Below are 24,975 nucleotides of genomic sequence, written 5' to 3' on the forward strand. Positions count from 1 at the left end.
GGGCACTTGTTTAAAATCCCATAAGAGGGCCTTTGGCCAAGAAGCAAACACAGAGCCTGCATGTGAACTTGCACCAGCATGGAATGCAGACAGGACATAGGCCTGGCTCTGAACAGTACAAAAATTGGCCACCTGCTTGGTCCCAATACTACAGGGGACAGCTTCCACTGTAGGAGAGGACTGTTCCAGTGAAGGCTGCTGCAGAAGCACGAGGGACTGCTATTGTAGTGGCAGTCAAAGCAGGCAGCATTTAAAGCCTTCATGTGAGAAAGGGGAGATGGCAGCAGCAGGAAAAGGCAGTTGGCACTAGCCAGCGTGATGGGCAGTGCAGCTCCATTTATCACCACACGAGGCAGACTTGAGTTTGGGGACTGCAAACGCCACCGAATGGAGTCCAGGAACACCACAAGCCACGTGGAAGTCTCATGGGTTTTGTCACTGGAATGCCCTTGATTGTCTCCAAGCGCCAGGATTCAGTAGCTTCCTAAGTTTCACAGAGAGCAAAACCTTGTTGAATCTGCCGTTAAGAGGCCATTGCAGATGACCAAGTCAGTAAGGAAACCCACAACTAGAGAAATAAACGATATAGGCATTTGAAAGTGCCAAGTGCCATTAAATAGCATCTGATCTAGCACCAATGAAGAGACTCCAGTGAGCTTTGGGTTGGGATACAGCATTAGCCATATATAAAGTGCATGGAAGGCTGGTGTAGCACACTACTAGAGAGGAAGGATAGTCCAGTGGTTAGGGCACTAGTCTATGATCTTTGAACACTTGGGTTGAGTTCCTTGCACCACCACAGATTTCCTGAGAGACCTTGTGCAACTGACTCTCTGAGCCTCAGCTCCCCCACCTGTGAAATGGGGATAATCCCATGGCCCTACCTCCCAGGCACGTTAGCGTGAGAGGTGCTCAGATGCTAAGTGCCATCGATACGAATTATGCAGCGCATGGTAATACATTTGCGAAAGAGATGAAGTCGTAATGAGACCACACTGTTCTCTCTTTACTGGGCAGTGGTATGAGGGCACCTGCCTAGGAGATTGACTGCATTTGGGAGAAGAGCCAAGGAAGCACTGGTGGGTTCTGCTACAGGGTAACTGACCCAAGACCCTTCAGGGGCCACAGATTAAGAGAACAGAATTAAGAAGAGTTTAGACAATTTGTATTTCACCATCATTTAATTTATGCTTCGGCTTTAGAGTCAACCATGGCTCTGTTTATTTCACCCTCCCTCCCCCAACTGGTCACAAAACAAGTGTCACTACCCCCACCTAGTGTCATCTATCCAGCGGCAGCAGCTGAGCCTGGAAAATGGGCTTCGTGCGCTTCTCATTAAATACAGACACATTTATTAAAGGAAACAGTACTGAAAAGCATCAGTGATGACAGGGTAGCGCTCCAGTTTTTGGATAAACTCGCATGGAAGGGCAGGGGGAGGGCGGTCAGAGTGGGACTGGAGGCAGTAACGAAGCACACCCTGTATGTAGCCAACCACCCAGCCCAAGTGCACTGGGACACCATGTGGCCCAGCACCAGCACAGTTCATCTTTGCTAACCCAGGGAGAAGTTTCCAGATGCACAAGTGCGATGGGAGAAGCTGTTTAATCGGTGTGAAATGTATGAGCTGAAGAGGCCCATCTCCCTGCTTCGTTTACAGAGACAGCTGATCACAAGCCAGACAGGCCATTAGGGTGCTTAGAGCAATATGTACCGACACCGTATGCTGCCATGGCTCAGACTGCGCCACCGGGCTCAGGAGAGCAATGCCAGGCATTCATTATTCAATCTTTAACTGACATCCCTGGCTAGCCAGAGAGGAAGTACAGCATAGGCAGCAGCAGGGCAAGCTTCCTCCTTTATTGTTGACCCAACCCCAGCCCACATCTGTGCAGGAGACAGCAGTTTGGTCTCCATCCATTATTCAAGCCTTCGCCTCAGTGCATGGCACACAACATACTGAACAGCCGCCAGAAGGGAAACACGGTCCATCGCAGGCGGTCTCAGAACGAGGGACCCCAAGAAGAATGCCTCTGTCTTCCCACTATTAACACGCTCTTAAAGCTTCAAAAATCGGTGTTAAAGGAAGCACTTTCCACTTCGATTCATGGATGGAATTATTTTAATTTACTGAGGACTTAAAAAGAACTTATATTTGCTTTTTAAAACAAGATCTCAGCCAGTAACGCAGCAGTGTAATTTCAAAAGCCCAGCTCTACCTGGTCCAAATACCATGCTTAAGAGCTTAATTGTTATTTCTCTCTATCATGAGATCCAGTCTCCTAGTTACAAGATAATTAAACGTTGGATTACTTGTTAACTTAAAGAGTCGAATGGCCAAGTTAATATACAGGAACCATATAGGATAGTATCTGGCATGCTTTTACTACCTGGATAGTTATTGTCCTTGGGCACTAGAAGATAAGGAATAAACTAAGATTTGGTATTTCTCTGTGCGCTTTTTGGTCCATTCTCCAAGATCACGATTTGGACACTGAAGGGATAGTCAGCAGTTCCTCTTTCACGCAAAATCTACCCACCCCCCCTTGTGGGTTAAAAAAAAAAAGAGAGGTAATACTGTGCCAAATGTGGAGAATCACCTTCTGACAGTCATATCGTGAGAGGAGAATTTAGAAACCCCAAGGGTCTGAAGCAAGGTGGGGCTGTAAGAGTTGCTAACTAACCCATGCCCCCCCGCTTCTTGTGCCTTCCTCAGCAAATGCATGCACACTGACCCAGAACTATCAGCAGCATGTTATTCTGTTAGTTCATCTTTACAACAGTTTCCTGGCGAGGAACACACGGATTCCGGTAGCAAGCCAGATGGAGGCAAGTCTGCGTCTCTGTGCTTACACAAGGAAAACTCCAGCCTCAAAAATCCTATTCCTTGCATGTAATCCCCAAGCGCCAATGGTTTTAAAAAGGGGCCTTCACTACTTTAAAGAGCAAACAAAGTTTGGGATACTTTGATGATGAAGGTTGGGACTGAAAAAATAAGTGTTGCTGATGGCCCAATTCCACCACCCCTCCTTGGGCGGAAGTGGTACCTTAAATATGCAAACAGAGCAGTTTTCACAGCAAAGCACTGCTCAACTTAAGTGGGCAGAATTAGCCCTTATGCACCACACTGGAGATCAGACTCTGCATCAGCCTGAGCAGTGTCATTAAAACCGATCAGTTTCCTCTGAGCCAGGCACCAGCATTCACTGAATGGAGCCGCTAGAACGACTAGTATTCCCAAAGATCACTCGAGGACTCTTACCAGTGAGCATTTGGTTCAGGCACTATCGCTGATCACTGGTGTTTTCCTCTAGAGCTTTATGGAGGTAAGAAATATTGGCATATAAAAAGTGCCCCCTGCAAAAGGGGTTCGTTTTCACAGTACAATTCACAGTACCCGCAAGGCACTCAGATGGGATGGGGCTACAGGATGGGAAGCCCCATCTCATGCCATTAGGCACAAGGAAGGAAGGGCTGTACAGTGCAGGTCAGGAAAGGGAGACCATTGAAAGAGATGCAGCAGGTGGGGAAAAGAGGCAGATTTTGCTGACAGAGTTCAACAGGTGTCATTTGGGTGCTTTCAAGGCAAGCCCTGAAACGCCTCATTCTTGGGGCTTCAGTCCCATAAGGAAGGATCCAGCAGTTTCACCATGGAAGGATTCACTGAGGGTAAGAGGGAGAGGCACCGGTGAGGGCTGTTTGGCAACACAAGTCCCTGCACAGGGTCATCACCTCAGAGCACAGCCCACTGGAGGCCTTTCCCCAGCATGGAACAAGAGCACCAAAGTCTCCCACATTCCCAATTTGGTTCGGGTCTTTCCCATGTGAAGTGGCTGCTGGGCTCCCATGCCGGCAGCTGGACCTGGGGATTACGGCTTTTCAATGTGGGGTGACAGATCTGTCCCACGTTGGCTGGACCAAATGCAAACCAGGTCAGTTCAGCTCCACTCCTTCCCACATCCAGCAGTGATCAACCAGGGCAGTTCCCCCCCGTGTCCCCAAAATAACAGCACCTGCCCAGTGCCCTGCACCAGCGCTAAGGGACAGACTGTGGCTCTGAGGCAGGCCTAGCCCTGAGTGAACATCCTGCATGGCTTTAGACAGCAGAGAAGAGGATTGGGGGCACTTAACGGCAACGTCCGCCCCTCTCCGCTGCACCCTGACTTGAAGCCACTTTCCCAGTCACTGAGAAAATCCAGCTGGTGCCAACTTTCCATGTTAAAACCTCTGCCCCATCCTGCCCTGTCTCCAGGCTGTGGGATCAGTGCAAAACCTGGTCCAGGTCATACTTCTCGCAGAACTTGCTGGTGAAGGGCAGGCAGGTGAGATACTCGATCCAGTGCCAGTTGATGGGGTAGACGTAGAGCCAGATCACCAGGGAGGCAAAGAGACCCACAAAGACCAGCAGGGAGACAATGATCATGGCCCGCTTGCGGTACTTATCCCCGGTGCCAAAGGTGATGTAGGGAAGGAAGGCGAAGGACAGCAGGAGGCCGCTGAGAAAGCCGAAGATGTGGGCGATATTGTCAATCCAAGGCAGGAGGCCGCACAGAAACAGAAAGAGGACGATCCCAAAGAGGTTCAGAAAAGCCTTCCAGGGCTTCTCTAGGATCTGCCAGCTTTGAAAGAGCTCCACGAAGAGACAGGCCAGCAAGCCAAACTGGGATCCAGCAGGGCCAACCTGAGGGAGATAAAGATGGGAGTTACAGTGTCCCACTCAAACTTAGTTCAGTTACAGGAGTAAAAACATGGTCCAGTGATTAGGACATCATGGGAATTAGGAGAACTGCGTTCTATTCCCTGTCCGCCACTGACTTGCTGGATGACCTTGGGCAAGGCACTGCCCTCCTGGTGCCTCTCTTTCTACTCAAAGGCTTTGTCTGCTAGCGTGTACACAGAGGGCTGGGACTAGGTAAACCCCGTCATGGGCTCATTCAACTATTTTGACATGTGCTGTCCTTTGTTTAAATCCTGACGAGGTGAAACAGCAATAAGCTGCTCCCCTGTGACCTGGGCTCTGACTCGTCACTTGCTTTTGCTTTACCGCTAGAGGCGCCAAGTTAAAGACAAATATCCAGCTCAAGCCAATGGCGCTCCAGACAGCTTTCGGTGCATCCAGCTAGCACAGCCATCAGCTTTCCCAAGACGCGTCTAATTTATCACAGGCAGCAAACAGCCACCGGAGGGCGAGTTGGAATCTGTTCTGGCTCCTGATTCATCCAAGGGCAGAACCTGTTCCCAGTGCAGGTGGGTGAGACAGGAAGAGACCCAGCAAAGGGGACTGACCAGCAATGCTCCCCCTACTCCCTGCACACCAGAGGGGCGGGGATGGCAGAGGTGAAGCAGAGGGACAGCGAGGACAGGGAAGGACGAATGAACTGGACACTGTTTCCTAGCTGGAAAGGCTCCCATTGGCGGCTTGGGACAAGAGCCCTGGTGCCCAGGGCTGCTCAGACCTGCTGGGAAGCGGCCATAGAAAAGGAGAGTTCAGTACTTTGGTTTCCAGAGAAGTCAGTACTTTTGGTGGCTCAGCAGCCATCCCGCCCCACAGGCTAACTCAAACAAATCAAAGGGATTACGTGTGTGTGATCTAATGCAAAGCCCATCAGAATTCTGCTGACAGATTAGCCATCTGCCTGGTGCGTAAACCCGCAGGGTGCATGCATGCTCACGTGTGGGTACATGGGACGGCGTGGCACGTGCAAACCCTGCACATGAGACAGAGAAGTGGATTACGGTCAGGCTGCACCCCCAGTAAAGAGGACACATGGGTCAGCCACAACTCAGACTGAAAACTTTTTTGGACTCTCTCTCTTTGCTCAGGCTGCTGTACCTAGGACTCCTGGATTATGACTGAGGAGAGAAATCAGGGCCCGATCCCCACTACCAAGGAGTCTGGAGAAAGATTAAGATTTATGCAGTTTAGCTGAACTATGCCCTTTGCTTACCTTCGACTAGTCTACAGTCAATGGCAACTCCGGTTACAAAAAGGAACCAGTTCTAAGCCATACCCCTAGTTGTTCACACAGTGGGCGACTGTCCCTATTTAATACACATCACCATAGGTCTGCTCCAATGCAGTTCAGAGCTCAGGAAGCCCCCCCACTCCCGATTGCCATGAGTAGAAGGAATAAACTCCCCTGCATTGGAGGGGCAGCTGCATCTGGAAAGTCAGTGCCGAAGCAGATGGCTATAGAACATCCTTAAAAAACCATCATCCTCCAACTGTAATCGCCTCCTCCAGCACCTAGCACACTGGGGAACCAATCCTGAACTGGGGTACTGGGCACTAAGCACTAGAGTTTGAGGTGCCAAGCACCCCCAGCTCTCAGTGGGCTGTAAAAGCCCAACCTGCAGGACATGGCTCAGAGGGATGCTGCTGTCTCTTCTCCCCTTTACCCAGGGTGGGCCTTGGAGCCTAGAAGGCGTGACTTTTTTTTTTTTTTTTTTTTACCTGATCTCTACAGCAATCACCCCTTTCCTGCGACAAAATGAGCAGACAGCTCCAGGGAAGGTGCCTCTGAGTGAGCAAAAGGCTGTGCAGCGGGGAGACCCTACCCCCACAAGGTCAGGGAGTGTGGGATGGAAGCAGCAAGGAGGAAAAATGAGTGAAAGGCAGCAGCTGCTTTGCAGACTGGGGTCACCTATAAATCCCTCCAAAACCTCCCTTCTCAGCTCAGGAACTAGAGCAATCGGTTTAAGAAGTCGAGAAAGCTGGACTGCTACCACTGATTTTCTCCCCACCCTCTCTCCATCCTGCTGTGGTGGTTAATCCCGTTATCCATTTCCTTTGCATCACAGGCTACCGAGCCCACATTCCGGGTCTGGGTCAGAAGCCCGGGGGCCAAGTTGCTTGTTACAAGGAACCGACGGAGGTGCCCTCTCAACTATTCCCCGGGTGATGTGACGAGCAGCATCAGGCACAGAAAGGGCAAAGGGTACCAGGGAAAACAGCTGCTGGCTGAATGCCCATGGCAGAGAATGTTAAATGAGCTCAGGCCACCAACCCGAGAGCAGCCCGGCATCACACACTGTACGGAGGGCAGAATGGACCAGCGTACGGGGGACCTGCCATGCAGAACCACCAGGCAGTTCCTGCACGTTAAGCCATGGCTGGGTCTCTGGGTTAGTCCACGTGCTTCGGACTCATAGCCTTGAGCAGAGCGGCCAAGCCCTTTTCACCCTCACAGCTGGTCCCCAGAGAAGGGGCAGCCTGAGGCCCATCAGCAGGGCAGGGCAGCTGGTGCTGTTGGAACCTGTGCTGTACCTGCTCTGGGAATAGCTAGAGGGCTTCAGCCCACAGGGACGTCAAACCAGCACCTTGCAGCTGCACTAAACAACGCTGTTAACTGTCAGTCCCCCGCGAGGCCCTAGATCTCTGGCTGATGGCGAGAGTGCCTGAAAGCTGGCAGGGCTAAAGAGCGACAGCGGCAAACACCCCACCCCTGGGTCTCAGAGCACCCTTACCTCTGCCCGGTATGGAAGGAAGATGGCACTGGCCAGGTTGCCAGTGATGCCGCTGAGGATGAAGATGATCGAGATCCTATGCCAGCCTGCCAGCTTCTCCAAATCCCTGAGGATTGTCATCTGGAAGATCACTGATACCAGGCAGTGAACTATCCTATGAAAATATACACACAGATGCTTAGTCTGCAACCCTCTGCACCTATCCCGTTCCCTCTCACCCCACTCCATCGCCCACTCACAGTGGGGATTAGAGCTACTCGGGCTTCATCTAAATCAAAACCAAACTCATTTCCTACAAGAACTGTCCCGGCAGAGGAGTCTGGATTGGCAGCTACGGGAGGATGGGAAGAGACTGTTTGGGTGCAGGGACAGCTCATTTTCATTCTTGGAGGCTGGGTGGGGGAAATGCAGTTTCATGCTCTTCTTCATTAGCCCTTTACCCATAGCATCTGTCACGTCAGGGAGTAACGAGACAGTGGATCAACCAATGGGCATGCCACTGTCCAATGGCTAGTCGTATCCCTGTTCCGGGGCACGTTGTTTGATTGCATGAGCATCAGTGGGCTTGCCTGAGACATGCCTGCAGAGGGAGGCTCTTGGAAAAACAGAGGATCCCCTCCCCGCACCCACACTGCTTCTTACCCGGCGTGAAGGAAAAGGGAAAGCCAGAGTCTGTAGAACTGATCGGGGATTTCCGGGTTCAGAAAGGGCAGGAGGCCACACACATCATCCAAGCAATGAACCTGAAAGGGAAGGGAAAGCACTACAGGGTGAAACGAGCAGCGCTGGCTCATGGCCACATCCCAGAGGGACGAATGGAGGCTGGAGAGGGAGAGCACAGGCGACAGCCAACTCATAGCAAAGCACGTTTTCAGGCTATTTATCAGGTCCAGCAAAGCAGCCTCGACCTGCCCATGGCTCATTCATTGAAAACCCCACCATGAATGGGTCAGGTCACAGGGGAGCGTGACTCCCACAGGTTAAGAGGCAAAGCGCCAGGGCAGTGTGGGTGCCTAGCAGAGATATGGGGTGGGTGGACTTCTCTGGCGCCCAAGCTTATACCCAGGAAGTGCATTTTCCTGCCTGGTAGGTGCTGATACACCATTGCAGGCTGCTTCAGGGCCAGATGCTGCTTTATTGATCAGGCTCTTGTCATTCTCAGAGCATGCCCTCGTCCCTAGGACTGCTCTGCTTTGGACCAGCAAGGATCTACCCCTTTTTATTCCCAGCCACCACTGAGCGGTGTGCTGATCCAGCTCCTCAAGGCAGCTGGCAGACTGCCCCCGATGGTGGTTTCATGGAGATACACCGCCAGCCTGGCCATTGGCCAACACGCAAAGCATTCAGCTCAGGGAAGCACAGACTGAGCGTTAGGCCCCCCCGCACAGCATTTCTCTAGCCCAGCTGCCCCAGGCTCGGCTCACCTGCGAGCAGAGAGTTGCCTCCTCATGGAAGTAGCCGTGCATGAACTCGCAGTATTCCCGCGTGGTGATCTCGCAGCTAGCTCAAAGGAGGACAAGGTGGGGTCACTTCATGCAGGGATCCCGTTCCCTTCCCCTGCGCGCTCAAAGCCCAGATCCTCGTTTATTCTTCCCTCGGCACAGGGACAAGATGGAGGAGTCTATCCAGGCTCAGTCTGGCCTAGCTGCTTAACTCCACACTGCATTTACAGGGTTTGGCTGAAACTTGCAGCTCCCAGCTTATTAATGCCCTGGGGCATTTTCTGCCTTTCACAAGAAGGGCTATCTGCCCATCACAACAGACCTACAGGGGTCTTAAGTCAATGACTGGTGTCCCAGAAGGAAGCATCTTTTCCAAGAAAGATCCCAAGGAAGTTAACTGAAGAAGCAAACCCTCCTATGATAAGGCATAGCCCCAGGACACTGGTCTCCCAAGGGCACAGTAGTCCAGTAGCAGTTTCCATGCACATTCTACATCCCTCTGGGTACATGACGACAGAGTCAGGCATGCAAGGCCAGTGGGAATGAGCTTTACCCCACTGGGTCCAGAGCAGTTGTCTCAGATTAGCCCTTGGCTCTGTCCCCTCTCCTTTACCCGTATAACACAAGACTAATGCTATGAGTAGAATAGGGATCTTGACCACTGGCATGGCAAGGTCCAGTCGCATCAGGAATGCTGCCTGGAGGAGCATGGGTGCAGCTTACCTGCCTTTGGTACCGATACAGCACGGTCTCCCTTTGATCTCACAGTCCAGGTGCAAAAAGCCTGTGTGGTTGTTTTTGGCTTGATAGGTGCAAATCTAAAAGGAAACGTAAAGAACTGGTTATAGGACGGGAGACATGCACGTACTGCAGCTGAGTGCACAAGTGCAGATGGATAGCGGGCAAGGGGGAGTTCCACCACCCAGACCCATCACGCTGGGGTATGTTACATCCACACTGGCACTTCTCTGGTCACAGGGGTTCCCCAGCTTGGTCCAAAAGCAGCCTTTTATTTCTCTGTCTTTCTAGGCCAGGAGGCCTCTCCCAGAACGCTATGGGCATTTCTGGCGATGAACGGGAAGGGAAACAGCAAAATATTCCCAGGAGACTCCTTACCGGCCACTTGGTAATGTCATCTGGCCAGACGTGAGGCGGGGTGGAGGCTGGCTCCTCGCACGTCCTGTGGGGGTGGAGCAATCAGTGAGGAAGGGTTCTGCTGGTGCAGCCTTTGTCTGGGACCCTCTGACAGCGAAACCCTCTGGGCTGTCAGTCCTGGACGAGCACTCACAGGGGTCTGGGTAGCTTCTCTCTCCTCCCACCTCAGTGCAGAGTCCCCAGTTCATTCTCTTTGGTCTCTGAGGGCCAGACTTTACTATGGACCATGCCCAGGCTGACTGCGGCAGTACAAGGAAGGGGACTGTGTGCACTCCCTAACACAGACAGTTTAATGTGCTCTTGGGTGGACCGTGTCACATGCCCAGAGGCCCGGGTCACATGCACACAAATGTAAGCATCCAATGGGTAAATGCATTTCTCCTCTGTCTCACCCCATGAATTAAGACAAACAGACAGACATGGTTACAGCACAAGACTGGCAGTCAGGGCTTCTGGGTTCTACTTCTAGCTGATGCCGACTTTCTGTGAGAGCTCAGGTAAGTCGGTTTCAGTTCACTCAGTTTCTTCTTCCCTATCTTTAAAGGGAAGAAGAAACTGAGTGAACTGAAACCGACTTACCTGAGCTCTCACAGAAAGTCGTGGGAAAAACGTGTGTTTGGAAAAGTGCTTTGAGAGCCTCAGATGCAAGGTGCCATGGGCATGAACATTCTCCCTCAGTACAACCCTTTTATAGCAGAGCTGGAAATAGCAAAGCCAAGACCCACCCACCTCCACCCATGGTATATGGTTCCCAAGCCCCCCTGCAGACATGGAGACTTATCATGGCCTGCCTCCAATCCCTCGTTCCTATTCAACTACCCCTCCTGTTCCCTCCCCTTTCTCCGGCGTGGTGCCCATACCTGGGGTCCTGATGGCATACAGCCCCGGATGTTCGCTTCCAGCTGGAATTGCTGAGCATCGTCGGGGAGTTAGAATCTGGCCACTTTGTGAAAGTTGCTAACGTCTCCTGCAGTTCCAGAGAATGGGAATTTGGAGTGTGGGGTTTTTTAGTTGTTAAACAGATACATAGATTTGATGTGTTCAAACCAGCTCATTCGAACATGGGTCCATTCAGTCAGACCCCACAATTCCTCTCTGCACTTCCAAATATCCACCCGCTTGTGGAAGAGCCATCCTGGAATCATATATTGCCTCCCGGATGGCTGTTTTAGTGAGATGCTTCTTGTCCTGTGGGTGAGCTCCCCCTAATTCCCTTTGTAATTCTCTTTAATGTTGTGTAGCTATCACGACATTAAAGAGACTTACATTGGGAAAAACAATTGTATTAAAATCAATTTGTGTTATTTAGGATGTTCTCTAAAAAGTGAGCGAAAGCAATCAGGTGCAAGAAATCACCCCTAAGCATTGCACAAATCTTGGAATCTGTGGCAGCACACCCTAGTCATAATTCATATTATTTAAACGGAAGCGACAGTGTGTTGAATTTCTTGCATGTATCATTCATGACTTTGTTGTCAGCGTTTGACCCTGCTTAACACATTAGCTGTTATCCATCCAGTGGGCCAACTTGAAGAAAACATCTTCAAAGAGCAACTGAATTTGCCTCTCCTGGTGGCACAGCAATGTGACATGACACCCACATGTGCAGAGCCCTGCACACTGCCAGTTGCTGTGCAAGACCACCAGTAAACATTGTGCATCTATACGCACAATGTTTAAAGTCATCTCTGCTGCATGCAGCCAGGAAAAGCAGTACCAGGTGCAGAGTTGGTAGGAAGGACCACCTGCTGCTCTCTCATCATGTCTGGTGCAGCTAACATGGAAGATTCCATTAAAAGAGTAACCCATCACATGAATGGGAACAGGAATTAAGAAATAAGTGATGTGGGATAATAATTAGAAGCACAATTAGAGAGGATCTAAAGTGCCACATAGTAGGCAGATATTAATCTTGCTGTGATCATGGAAAGTGATTCAATATGGTGTATATCCCACGAGCTGCATAAAGCAGGGGTATAAAAGATCCAGTCTAGTTTTAGTTTTCAGGTTCATTGGGTCCCTGAGATGGTGTGAACTGAATCATGACTTACCATCTGATGGGCTCCTCTTACGTTTCCTTTGTGTCTAATGGTCTCTGTAGTGTTAATACGCAGAAGCATAAGAATAAGGTAAGCACAGTGGGCTTCCTGCATTGTTCATATTTAAGAGTCTTAGCTTGCGGAGACCATTAGGCACAAAGAGAGATGGAAACTTAAGTGGAGTCATCAGAAGGGAGGTCCTGATTCCTAACGCTTGACTTATAACAAGTTAAAATGGTACATGAGACAAAGCCAGAGGTCAGCACCACTTTACACTTGAACCCCACCTTGCCTCACCACTCTCTTGGTTCTTTGCTAGCAGGTATCTTTCCTGGTTCCTTCCCTGACCTAATCACAGCAAGTAGACAGTCTTCTGTCCCCCACATTGTACACACCCCAAAGTCCTGTCTGCATTAGTCTTGCAGCTGTCCTTGGGATTCCTGGAGGTTTTCTTGTCCCATAGTAGATAGGCAGCCTATCGCACTCACCGAACAGTCTTTTCGCTGAGTCTGGATGCAGCCTGAGTTGTCATTTTGGACGCAGCAGCCCGAGTTACGCTCCTGCTCTCTCTCTTTTTGAATGCGCTTCTCAACCTGCTGGTCCTTGCGGATGCAAGGGGAGAACTTGGCTCCCAGGTGGATCAGGTCAATCTGAAACACAATACAATTCAATACAAGCCATCTTTTGTGCCATTAAAGTGCTGTGGGTTATACAGAAGTGGTGGTTTAAGGGAAAACTGGCGTACACTTCACCTTTGGGACAGAGGATCTGGGATTTCTGCGTGTAGCCAGTTTCAGAGGCTGGATATCACAGGGGAGTGCTTCCAAGGGACTTGGGTGCACCTGCTGTGATCCTGCAAGGCAGATGGGGTTGGCATAGCCTTGAGGAGAGCGCTGGAGTGGCTGAAAGTCTGGTGGGGTGAGGAGCTAACAGCCAGGCACCCCAGGCAAGGCTAGGGGGTAACAAGGTGGCTCTCAGTCCAGGGTACCCCAAGAATGGTCACAGTCTATAGCACTCAGTGGGCTGAGCCACATCACAAAAAGTTACCAGCAACACAGATGGGGGTTGAAAGAGAGCCTAGAGACGGAACAGCACGGGGCTGCAACAGGCCAGGCCTGACCTGCTGGATAAAGCTGTGTGCAAGAGACGTTTGGACAGCAGCTGTTAGAACCTTGTTTCTCCTTCCCTCTGCACTAAAGGGTACGTTCCTCTCTGCTTCCTGCGAGGCAAAGGAGGAGAGGAAAAAAAAACCAAAACAAAACAACCTAGACATATCCCTTACCGAGCCTGGGCCAATCCAGAAGTTCTCCTGCTGGATGTACTTCACACTCTCATACACACCTTTGTTTCTCAGCACCTGCCAAGAGGGCACAACGTTTAAAAGTCACACAGTGTAATTCACAGCAAAAAGGACCCAAGGTTTAACAAGATGGATTTTTCCAACTGCCAGCCCTGCAAACTTGGCCTGGGATCCAAGAGTCAGGCTGGCTTCTCTTTGTCTCATAGAACAGTGAAGGGCCTTAATGACATAGGAGCTTTCATTGTGTTGCCCAGGTATAATTTAGAGAATAACTTGGCCCACAGGGGAAGACCAGCTTCATTTCAAGTCTTTCTATGTACTTATGCAGCCTCACCTCATGATCATGATTAGATTTGAGCCTCTCAGCACCCCTACAAGGTAGGGCAGCGCTACCTCATTTTACAAAAGGAGAAACAGGACGATCAAGTAACTTGCCCAAGGTCACACTGGAAGACAGTGGCAGGGCTGGGAATTTGACTCATGTTTCCCAAGTCCAGTCCAGTGCTTTATCCACTGGACCATCCTTGCTACTGAGATCCCAGGCTGGATTTCAGGGTGATCAGCGAGGGGGAAAAGACATTCCTGTTGCTCAGAAACTGAGCACGTTTGATATGGAGTCACAAAGACACTAAACATGGTAACCCCATCACTCCTGAGGCCATTTAAAACCGAAAGAAATCCAAGTCTGTCTGTACACGTTCAGTGGGAGGTAGTACAACGGCTGCTTTTTCCAGAGTGTGAGGTTAAGAAGAAAAAAAGATTACAGGAAAGAATAAATGTTGGCCATCTTCCCAGGAAGCTTAATTCCTGCCTTCCTTTCAGTGCCTGGGTACCTAGGAGAGAAAGGGAGCCACCTGGCTAACTGTATGCCTGGAGAGATGCTGGAGAATTAAGCCTGCATGGGATAATCCCCATTTTGCTGGCATTCAGCAGAGCTGGGGCAACAGACTTGCTTTAAATCAGCTACTGGAGTCCTGGCATTGGAGACAGGATTCCCCAGAGAGACAGGCAGTGCCAAAGGTACCATTAGCCCAAGGGACTCGATAGGCTAGACAGCACCAAGACCCCACAATAGGCACAGCCAGTATCGATTAAACTTACTAACTCTGTCGTCACGTGCTGGGCAAACCCGATTGGCGCGATGCCGTACGTGCAGATAACCAGCAGGGTGATGATGATATGGACAAAGGTGAGCCAATAGGTGAAATACGGCCTAGGGGAGGGGAAGGGAAACACAAACAAGGGTCACTCTTCACAGACTGAGCAGCTCCATCCCTGCCAACCTTCACTCACATTAAACCAGCAGGCTGGAGATGCCCACATCCGACGCAGCAGGACATGGCAAATTAGGTCAGATGTAGGAGGGGCTCAGGACAGGGATATGTAGGTTGGGTTCGGAGGCGCCTTGGCGGAGCTGCTGTTGGGATTGCTTTAGTTAGTATTTCACAACCCCAGTGCAAGGCATATTTTGCATCCATAACCACTAAAATAGAAGTCAAGTCATCAGAGCCCTTTCCCTGACCACCCGCCTCTCCACGCAGCTCCTTGTCTGGGAGGATCTCTGCTCAGACGAGGGGCCCGCGAAGGCACTGGAACTGAAGCGAATAGAGCCCCCCTGCTGCGTATGTTTGGAACCACTCAGCGTGGGCCACGCTGAACTGACAGGCCCCGACCCTGATCTCGCTCCCCTGGCGTCAATCAGGTGTAACTCCATACCAGTCAACATCAAGAACCAGGCCCAGCGTTTACATATGGGGCAGCATGAGGATCCAGTATCAGCCCAGCCCATTATAACCACACCCACCCCAGCCAGCCAGAGCCCGGCCCTCACCTGTGACTGTCTGTGTTCTCCAGCTGAGACTGGACCGTGCTGCTGATGCTCCGGCGGTACGTCCTGTTCAGCCACTTCCCCACCACCCCCAGCCCGTAGTATCGCTTCTTGCGGTCAAAGGCGAAGTGCTTCACTTTGGAAGCAATCCGCTTGCCTCTCTTGGGGCCGGGGACTGCGGACACAGAGAACCCGACACCTTCCTTCCTGCAGCGAGAAGCATTTAATTCAATTCCCTTCGAAGAGGTGGAGTTAAATGCTTTACTCCCTTTCGAGCATGGCCTCATCACAGCATGGCCAGTATTGCCTGAAGTGAAAGGAGTTGCCAGGGAAAGGGATGGGGACAAGTCCTTTCTGGATATCTAGCCCAACTCCAGCACCCCAGCACCATTCAGCGCAATGGGTCAGCTCAGAAGCTATCTAGGACAGCACATGTCAAGTCTGAGGCACTGGGCAAATCTCTGTGGCACAGCCCCGAGCCCGCACAGCCCCGAGCCAGAATCAATACTCACAGAACAGGCTGTTCCACCTCAGATGATCGGGCGCCGTCCAGGTGAGAAAGCCCTTGGAAGTAAGCAGCTGAGAGGGGTGGCGATTCGAACACGTCATCCGGCATGGAATACATCTCCTCGTGCGCATCTATCTGTGAGGGACACAGCAGAGACACGTGCGTGATGGACTAGTTCAGACAGATAAGAGATCCAGATGGCGTCCCAACCAACCTTACTCCTGGCTCAGACCTGGCTTCAGGACAGGGCCTTGTGAGACAATGTGGGATGATCAACCATTAATTCAATGGAGAGATTTATGCTTAGCGCGGCATTGTGGTATCTGACCATTGATTCACCGAGCACCAACAGGGTTCCCATTTGTAAGACCATGGCTTTCCCTGCCCAAAGAACTCACAGCATATCTGGGTTCTACAGTGCTGGAGATGCTCTATTAAAATCATTTTTATTACAGTTATGTCTAAGAACCAGCGGAGATTGAGGCTCCTTTGGGCTAGGTGCTGCACAAAAAGTCCCAGCCTTGCAGAGCTTACAATCTAAATCAGACCGAAGGCCTGGGCCACACGTAAAGCTTAGGCTGTCTTCGCTACCCCATTCAGGGATATGAAAGTCTAGATCCTTGAGCGCCATAACGATGCTGACCTAGCCCCTGGAGCAGATGCAGCTAGGCTGATGGAGGAATTTTCTTGGCGTCGTCTTCATGAAAAGGTTGAGCCAGCATAGCTACATCGCCAGAGCTACGCTGCTATAGTCCCCGCAGTGTAGATGTGGCTAAGCGCTGCTGCTGTGGGATAGGATGTACGTAGGGAGAAACCGGTGACAATAATTAAGGTGTATTTTCCACTTTGCTTGTGAATAGAGACTGTAGCCTCTGGGCCCCTTACTACTCAAAACTGAACTCGCTCCCAGCATATTAAGCAACCCTCCCACCCCAAAACGGTGAAAAGCAACAAGTTTAACAGAGTGAGATTGGGATGGCAGGGGAATTATTTGGTGTTGGGCGATAGAAGGCAAGGTCAACGTCCCAAGCAGTAAAAGCTCTCTAGGGCACGGGACCTGTAAGATAACAGCCTGGGATGCCATGCACCAGTGTCAGAAAGATTTAAAATAAAAGGGGGAAGAGAGGGAAAATTTACACTGGGTTTAAAACAATCAAAATATCAGCGCTAGGGAAGTGAAGCCCCAGTTTCCATCAACATGCTCAGAGTGGAGTCTCAACAGGGCCAGCCCGGGGTCTCACAGAATGCATCACCAGCCACAGGGGTTCCAAGACCTGGTGACTCAGCCCCAAGGGAAAAGCCACAGGGGAAAGGGGGTGAAGCTAGGATATCATGGAACCATGCTTGCCTTACTGAAGAATGAGGAGTCCAGTGTATCTGCAGCATCCACCATGTCCTCATCCAGGAAGCTGGGATACAGGAAGCTCCGCTTGTTGCCTCTGTGTTTCGATGGCGAGGGCTCCAAAACTGAACGTCCCTTTCATTGAAGAAAAGGCAAAACACTGGGTGATGAAATGCACTAGTAAAGCTGTACTTTGCCCTACTATAGTGGGGGACCAGCAGGCCATTTTGGGGCTGAACATCAAGTTGATTAACCTGCATGGCCAGGAATCTGCACACAGATTTCCCAAAGAAGGAATCCCTCAGCATTTCAGATCTCTGTTGTGGAAGTTTGCAAAGTGTTGCATGCACCTCCGCCAGCACCCAGCAGTACATAAGCATTGGATCAAATATTATAACACTAAGTTATTAGAACACTCAGTAAAAAGGCAAGTGCAGCCATCAAACTCCAGCCTCGAGCTAAACACAACGCTTGTCCTGCCCACACTAGAATTCACAGTCAGGGTCAGAGAAATGCGGGGCTGGAATGGACCTCCAAGGTCAGCAGGTCCAGCCACCTGTGCTGAAGCAGCACCAAGCAAACCTAGACCATCCCTGACCGGTGTTTGTCCAATCTGTTCTTGAAAACCTCCAGTGATGGGGATTCCACAACCTCCCTTGGAAGTCTGTTCCGGAGCTTAACTGCCCTTAGAGTTAGAAAGTTGCCCCCCTAACATCTGACGTAAACCTCCCTTGCTGCAGATTAAATGTACATTAACATGTTAAAACATAGCTCAAAAAGCCAGTGTTGCCAAACTCGATGGTTAGGGCTGATCAAAATCTGGCCTTTCCATCCTGTAGAAAATTGAGAGAGATTCTGAAATCTGGTTTTGTCCCAAATCGGGCCCAAAAGTCAAAATCTCCAAATTTGTGAGACACAAAACAGTGGGTGTCTGAGGTTTTGACTACAATACTAAATTCAAAGTCTAAACATTTTGGCCTTCTCAAAATGTAACGTTCTTCATCATTTCCCCAGGTCAGTGAAATCAATACATTCCGATAACGTGTTTTGATTTTGTCATATCAGCATGGTCTGATGGAAAATGGTTTTGTCAGAAAATTTTCAACCACCTCTGCCTACAAGGTGAGCCACATCTGGTTCATACAGCCTGTGAAACCAGGTTATTCTCTAGTGCAGAGCAGGCCTGTTAATGGGCCCCAGCAGCAACACCAGCCATGACAAGGGTTTCATGCAACGGTTGCAATGAAATCTGAAAACCTCCACATGTTAAAGGTTGCCATTCAGTGCTGATTTTCTTAAACAGTGCACGGTTCCCTCAAACCACTGAGCTTTTCTAGCTAAAATTCTGCTTAAAATAAAGCACTGCAATATGTAGATAGGCATTGCGTACGTCATCCAACCAAAACATCTTGCAAAAGTATCAAACCATGTAGGGGTCTGCAAAGTGTCCCAGAATGCAATGAAAAATTGTCTTGCATTAAGTGTTGAGGGGGAAAAAATGACTGCATTTGTAGAGCCCTGGGAGAACCTTAGCAAGGGCTCCAGTTCAGAACTTGGGAACGCACAAGTGACAGGACATAATGGTGCCCTGGACAAGTCTCGGAGGAAGGTTCACTAGGCAGCAGCTCAGCTGGGAATGCATTCACAAGCAGAACTCACTTTGATTATAGCCGCAGCTGCCCTGAAGCTCATGTGGGCGACAGACTCCCTCTTCCTACGGGGCAAACGGGTGTAGCCTGACCGCACACTGGTGAAAGATGTTAGGGAGAGGACTCCAGGCGTCTGGGGTGGTAGAACAGGATGAGGGGTCCGAGGACGATCGACTTCATCCGGATGCCGGAACGGACGGCCTCTGGCCAAAGGGTCTACGATCTTAGAGTCACATGGACAGAGAGGTGGAAGTTAGTGAACTAGGTTTGGTTTTTAGCTCCATGTGTACATGAACATAAGAGACAGAAAAGGGAGACACAAAGATACACATTATGCAAGTGAACCCTGCTGTGAGTGGGTTTTCGGCCACACTCTTGAGAGTTTTACCTTGGGCATCTTGCATGGCTTCGGTGACTCGGTGCCTTGGAAGGAGGGCACCTCCTGACTGGGTAGCTCCATGTCTCGGTAGGGGGCCTTGAGCTTGCCATATCGCAGGCTGCAGTGCTGCCGGCTCTTGCGTTGCCAGTGCTCCCGCTTTCCCTCCCAGTCACTGCTGACACCAAACCACTGGGCTGTGCCCCTGCCAAAGCAAGTGTTGAGAGAAACACACAGTGCTCATCTCTACTGGAGGAATACTGCATGCAAAGGGACTAAGTCCACACGACCGAGAACACGGCAAGTCATTTAAATACAGAATTGGAGTGCAAAATAGTATCTGAAATAGACCATCTCTGAACCTTTTACACCATACGCATCTCAGACACCACGACTGTCACCTCCAGAGCTATAAGCAACTTCGGATATTGTCCACACTGCAACTGGGGCCTGTTCTACAATACTGAATTCGGTTGACATAAATCGCTTTGCATTGACCTCTTTATGCGCATGTCTACACTCAGATTTGTCTCTGATTCACGTAAGTGCCCCATTATGACAATGCAGTAAAACCATCCTCCCCCTAACCGTGTAGAGCCTTAGTGGACCTACTTAGGTCAACGCAGCGAGAGTGTAGATACTGCATGACCTGTGTCGATCCTAACAGATCTGCCAACAGCTGTCCCACAATGCCCCATTCCCTGCAACAGTGACTGCTCTGGTCACAATTTTAAACTCCACTGCCCAGGGTTCAGAGACCGGAAGCCCACCACATTCCCTTTACAAACTGAGTATTTTTGAATTGATTTTTCCCCGATTGCCCACCTGGATGAGCAAACCTAGCTGATCACCTTTGTTGTGTGCATCATAGATCCAGAGATTCAGTGCTACGCTGCCAGCTTTGAAATAGTCCTCGGAGGAACCCCTTCAGTGTGCCAGACCCCCAAGGAGTCTCTCTCTTCCTACAGGGTGAGCCATGTGGCCTCACTGCCTTCTACTGCTGAACCTCTGGGCTTCAGCTTCACACCATGAGCTCTGTTCAACAAGTCCAGCTGAGACAGGCCCCTGCTAGAGACTTGTCCACTCTGCAGGGTTTCATGCACCTCCCCAAGCATTCACAGTGACACACACACACACCACGTTGTCAAGAAACAGTCGAGTTTATTAGTCAACTGCAGCACAGTGAAGTCCTTAGAGTAGTATAGGGAAAGGAAGGTTAAAGTGTAGGCCATTCTGGTTAGCCCAGAGCCCAGCCAAGCTGGGTGAACGCCATTGTTCAGGCTCTGGTCTGACCTCCTGGGTCAGGTTCCAGATGAGAGCCCAGACTCTTTCCAGCAGCCAGCTTTTACCCCCTCACCTCTCCAGTCCTTTGTTCTCCAGCTTGGGAATGTTGCTCAGCTTCCCTGAGGAGAGGTGGGGAAATCTGCCTCCCGCTGGGTCCTTGGTGGCTAGGTATCAATGCCCTGGGTGATTGGATTTGCCAGCCTCTTCTTGTATCTTCCATTGACAGGAGGTCGGTCTCAACGAGTCTTTTTTTTAAAATGGCTCATTTCAAGCTCAGCCAGGCAGGCAGCATTAATACCCATGTCTCTGAGCCTGCCCTGAGAGCAAGCAGTCCTTTTCCCCTCACCGGGCAACAACGCAGCATATATGGGAAACTGAGGCACACAGAAAAGGAGTACTTGTGGCACCTTAGAGACTAACACATTTATTTGGGCATAAGCTTTCGTGAGCTACAGCTCACTTCATCGGATGCATTCAGTGGAATACACACAGTGCGGAGATTTATATACATAGAGAACATGAAACAATGGGTGTTACCATACACATTGTAACGAGAGTGATCACTTAAGGTGAGCTATTACCAGCAGGAGAGCGGGGGGTGGGAACCTTTTGTAGTGACAACCAAGGTGGGCCATTTCCAGCAGTTGACAAGACTATCTGAGGAATAGTGGGGGGTGGGGAATAAACATGGGGAAATAGTTTTACTTTGTGTAATGACCCATCCACTCCCAGTCTCTATTCAAGCCTAAGTTAATTGTATCCAGTTTGCAAATTAATTCCAATTCAGCAGTCTCTCGTTGGAGTCTGTTTCTGAAGTTTTTTTGTTGAAGAACTGCAACTCTTAGGTCTGTAATTGAGTGACCAAAGAGATTGAACTGTTCTCCGACTGGTTTTTGAATGTTATAATTCTTGACGTCTGATTTGTGTCCATTTATTCTTTTGCGTAGAGACTGTCCAGTTTGACCAATGTACATGGCAGAGGGGCATTGCTGGCACATGATGGCATATATCACATTGGTAGATGTGCAGGTGAACGAGCCTCTGATAGTGTGACTGATGTGATTAGGCCCTATGATGGTGTCCCCTGAATAGATATGTGGACACAGTTGGCAACGGGCTTTGTTGCAAGGATAGGTTCCTGGGTTAGTGGTGATGATGCGCTGGAGAGGTTTTAGTTGGGGGCTGAAGGTGATGGCTAATGGCGTTCTGTTATTTTCTTTGTTGGGCTTGTCCTGTAGTAGGTGACTTCTGGGTACTCTTCTGGCTCTGTCAATCTGTTTCTTCACTTCAGCAGGTGGGTATTGTAGTTGTAAGAATGCTTGACAGAGATCTTGTAGGTGTTTGTCTCTGTCTGAGGGGTTGGAGCAAATACGGTTGTATCATAGAGCTTGGCTGTAGACAATGGATCGTGTGGTGTGGTCTGGATGAAAGCTGGAGGCATGTAGGTAGGAATAGCGGTCAGTAGGTTTCCGGTATAGGGTGGTGTTTATGTAACCATCGCTTATTAGCAGGCTAGTGTCCAGGAAGTGGATCTCTTTTGTGGACTGGTCCAGACTGAGGTTGATGGTGGGATGGAAATTGTTGAAATCATGGTGGAATTCCTCAAGGGCTTCTTTTCCATGGGTCCAGATGATGAAGATGTCATCAATGTAGCTCAAGTAGAGTAGGGGCATTAGGGGACGAGAGCTGAGGAAGCGTTGTTCTAAGTCGGCCATAAAAATGTTGGCATACTGTGGGGCCATGCGGGTACCCATAGCAGTGCTACTGATTTAAAGGTATACATTGTACCCAAATGTGAAATAGTTATGGATGAGGACAAAGTCACAAAGTTCAGCCACCAGGTTTGCCGTGACATTATCGGGGAGACTGTTCCTGATGGCTTGTAGTCCATCTTTGTGTGGAATGTTGGTGTAGAGGGCTTCTACATCCATAGTGGCCAGGATGGTGTTTTCAGGAAGATCACCGATGGATTGTAGTTTCCTCAGGAAGTCAGTAGTGTCTCGAAGATAGCTGGGAGTGCTGGTAGCATAGGGCCTGAGGAGGGAGTCTACATAGCCAGACAATCCTGCTGTCAGGGTGCCAATGCCTGAGATGATGGGGCATCCAGGATTCCCAGGTTTATGGATCTTGGGTAGCAGATAGAATACCCAGGTCGGGGCTCCAGGGGTGTGTCTGTGCGGATTTGTTCTTGTGCTTTTTCAGGGAGTTTCTTGAGCAAATGCTGTAGTTTCTTTTGGTAACCCTCAATGGGATCAGAGGGTAATGGCTTGTAGAAAGTGGTGTTGGAGAGCTGCCTAGCAGCCTCTTGTTCATATTCCGACCTAATCATGATGATGACAGCACCTCCTTTGTCAGCCTTTTTGATTAGGATGTCAGAGTTGTTTCTGAGGCTGTGGATGGCATTGTGTTCTGCATGGCTGAGGTTATGGGGCAAGTGATGCCGCTTTTCCACAATTTCAGCCCGTGCACATCGGCGGAAGCACTCTATGTAGAAGTCCAGTCTGCTGTCTCGACCTTCAGGAGGAGTCCACGCAGAATCTTTCTTTTTGTAGTCTTGGTAGGAAGGTCTCTGTGGGTTAGTATGTTGTTCAGAGGTGTGTTGGAAATATTCCTTGAATCGGAGACATCAAAGATAGGATTCTAGGTCACCACAGAACTGTATCATGTTTGTGGGGGTGGAGGGGCAGAAGAAGGGGAGGCCCCGAGATAGGACAGATTCTTCTGCTGGGCTAAGAGTATAGTTGGATATATTAACAATATTGCTGGGTGGGTTAAGGGAACCACTGTTGTGGCCCCTTGTGGCATGCAGTAGTTTAGTGTCCTTTTTCTTTTGTAGAGAAGCAAAGTATGTGTTGTAAATGGCTTGTCTAGTTTTGTAAAGTCCAGCCACGAGGAAGTTTGTGTGGAAGGTTGTTTTTTTATGAGAGTATCCAGTTTTGAGAGCTCATTCTTAATCTTTCCCTGTTTGCTGTAGAGGATGTTGATCAGGTGGTTCCGCAGTTTCTTTGAGAGCGTGTGGCACAAGCTGTCAGCATAGTCTGTGTGGTATATAGATTGTAATGGATCTTTTTTACCTTCAGTCCTTTTGGTATGATGTCCATCTGTTTGCATTTGGAAAGGAAGATAATGTCTGTCTGTATCTGTACGAGATTTTTCATGAAGTGGATAGATTTCCACTCCATATGGCTAAATTCAGTGCCTTGCATAATGAGAGGTTTCAGAGTAGTAGCCGTGTTAGTCTGTATTTGCAAAAAGGAGGACTTGTGGCACTTTAGAGACTAACACATTTATTCGGGCATAAGCTTTCGTGAGCTACAGCTCACTTCATCAGATGCATTCAGTGGAAAATACAGTGGGGAGATTTATATACATAGAGAACATGAAACAATGGGTGTTACCATACACCCTGTAACCAGAGTGATCACTTAAGGTGAGCTATTACCAGCAGGAGAACGGGGTGGGGAGAGGCACACAAGAGATTCATAAAAATATTACAGAAAATCCCACTTCATCACACAGCGTGCCGCTGCCCAGATGACCATTCCAACTCCATGCACACGAGGCAGTAGACAAGCTAGTGTGCCTGGAGTAGACTGATCTCCCAGGCCTGGGGAGAGAAGAGGCTGTGCAGACACAACTAGGGACCAGCTCTAGAAACGCAGACATCTACAAGCAGGTTGCACAGGGGATGCAGACGAAGAGTTCCGACACAGACAGGGATCAGCAGCAGGACCGCATGAAAGTGAAGAAACTTTGTCAGGGATACCACAAAGTGAGGGAGGGCAACAGTCAAGCTGGCGCTGTGCCAGAGGTCTGACACTTTTACAATAAATTGCATGCCTTGCTCACCAGAGATTGCACCAGCACCTCACAGAGCACTGCCGATGCCTCCGAGGAGCCAGGGATGGAGATCCCTGTCATGGATGGGGGGTGGGTTGGGCATGGGCACGGGCACACAGCAGGGGACTCCAGCCATGCTGCTAGCCAGGATCCATTGAATACTCTGCTGGAGACTAGCCAGTCCCGCCACGTGAGCGCAGATCAGCTCGCGGATGAAGGGGAAGGGAGCTCGGGGAAGTGTGCGCATACATTTTTCCTTACTATGTTTAAATTTAAAGCTGGTGTCCCGACTTTTCGTTGTGTGAGAAGAGATAACAGTACAACAAGCAGGGAAGAGCAGGCAGCCGCTGGGTTAGGCGGGAGAGAAGAAGGATAGGAGCAGTTTGTGTACAGAGATGGACGTCCCTCATACCCTCTGGAGAGATCTTGATGAAATGGCCATGGAGGCAAGCCTCTCCCTAACGTTTCTAGGCATGGCTGCGGAAGGACACTTTCCCAGGCCAGTCTGTGAGGAGTTCAGCTAGCACCATTGAGACAGGCCAGAGGCATATGGGCTCAGGCGGCTTCGAGATGCCAACAGCAGCTGGGCTCACTGGTCTGTTGTGCCCCTTCCAAGTGAAATATCAGATAAAAACCACCACACCCTGTGAAAGCCAATGCCAATATTTACTGCCCTTGCACTGTACTCAGACCCATGCTGAATAGGGGCTGAAATTCTGTTGCTTCATGAAACACAAAACCAACT

At 50.0% G+C, this 24,975-nt stretch overlaps 1 protein-coding gene across 2 annotated transcripts in view; it reads right to left on the reverse strand.

Moving 5' to 3' along the window:
• Positions 1 to 2,104: 2,104 nt before the first annotated feature.
• RHBDF2 (rhomboid 5 homolog 2) overlaps positions 2,105 to 24,975 on the reverse strand; it is an 81,982-nt gene continuing 59,111 nt past the window's right edge. For both annotated transcript variants that reach the window (XM_077833758.1, XM_077833759.1), the window contains exons 4-18: positions 19,119 to 19,311; positions 18,741 to 18,953; positions 17,088 to 17,216; positions 15,744 to 15,874; positions 15,235 to 15,438; positions 14,505 to 14,616; positions 13,386 to 13,460; positions 12,592 to 12,753; positions 10,925 to 11,031; positions 10,026 to 10,089; positions 9,633 to 9,727; positions 8,892 to 8,967; positions 8,110 to 8,210; positions 7,468 to 7,621; positions 2,105 to 4,681 (exon numbers count right to left, since the gene is read on the reverse strand). In XM_077833758.1, the coding sequence (XP_077689884.1) occupies positions 4,262 to 4,681; positions 7,468 to 7,621; positions 8,110 to 8,210; positions 8,892 to 8,967; positions 9,633 to 9,727; positions 10,026 to 10,089; positions 10,925 to 11,031; positions 12,592 to 12,753; positions 13,386 to 13,460; positions 14,505 to 14,616; positions 15,235 to 15,438; positions 15,744 to 15,874; positions 17,088 to 17,216; positions 18,741 to 18,953; positions 19,119 to 19,311 (2,236 nt within the window). In that variant the 3' untranslated portion in view covers positions 2,105 to 4,261. The remainder of the gene's footprint in view (positions 4,682 to 7,467; positions 7,622 to 8,109; positions 8,211 to 8,891; positions 8,968 to 9,632; positions 9,728 to 10,025; positions 10,090 to 10,924; positions 11,032 to 12,591; positions 12,754 to 13,385; positions 13,461 to 14,504; positions 14,617 to 15,234; positions 15,439 to 15,743; positions 15,875 to 17,087; positions 17,217 to 18,740; positions 18,954 to 19,118; positions 19,312 to 24,975) is intronic.

The sequence above is a fragment of the Eretmochelys imbricata genome, chromosome 14 (genome assembly GCF_965152235.1).
Source record: "Eretmochelys imbricata isolate rEreImb1 chromosome 14, rEreImb1.hap1, whole genome shotgun sequence".
NCBI lineage: Eukaryota > Metazoa > Chordata > Testudines > Cheloniidae > Eretmochelys > Eretmochelys imbricata.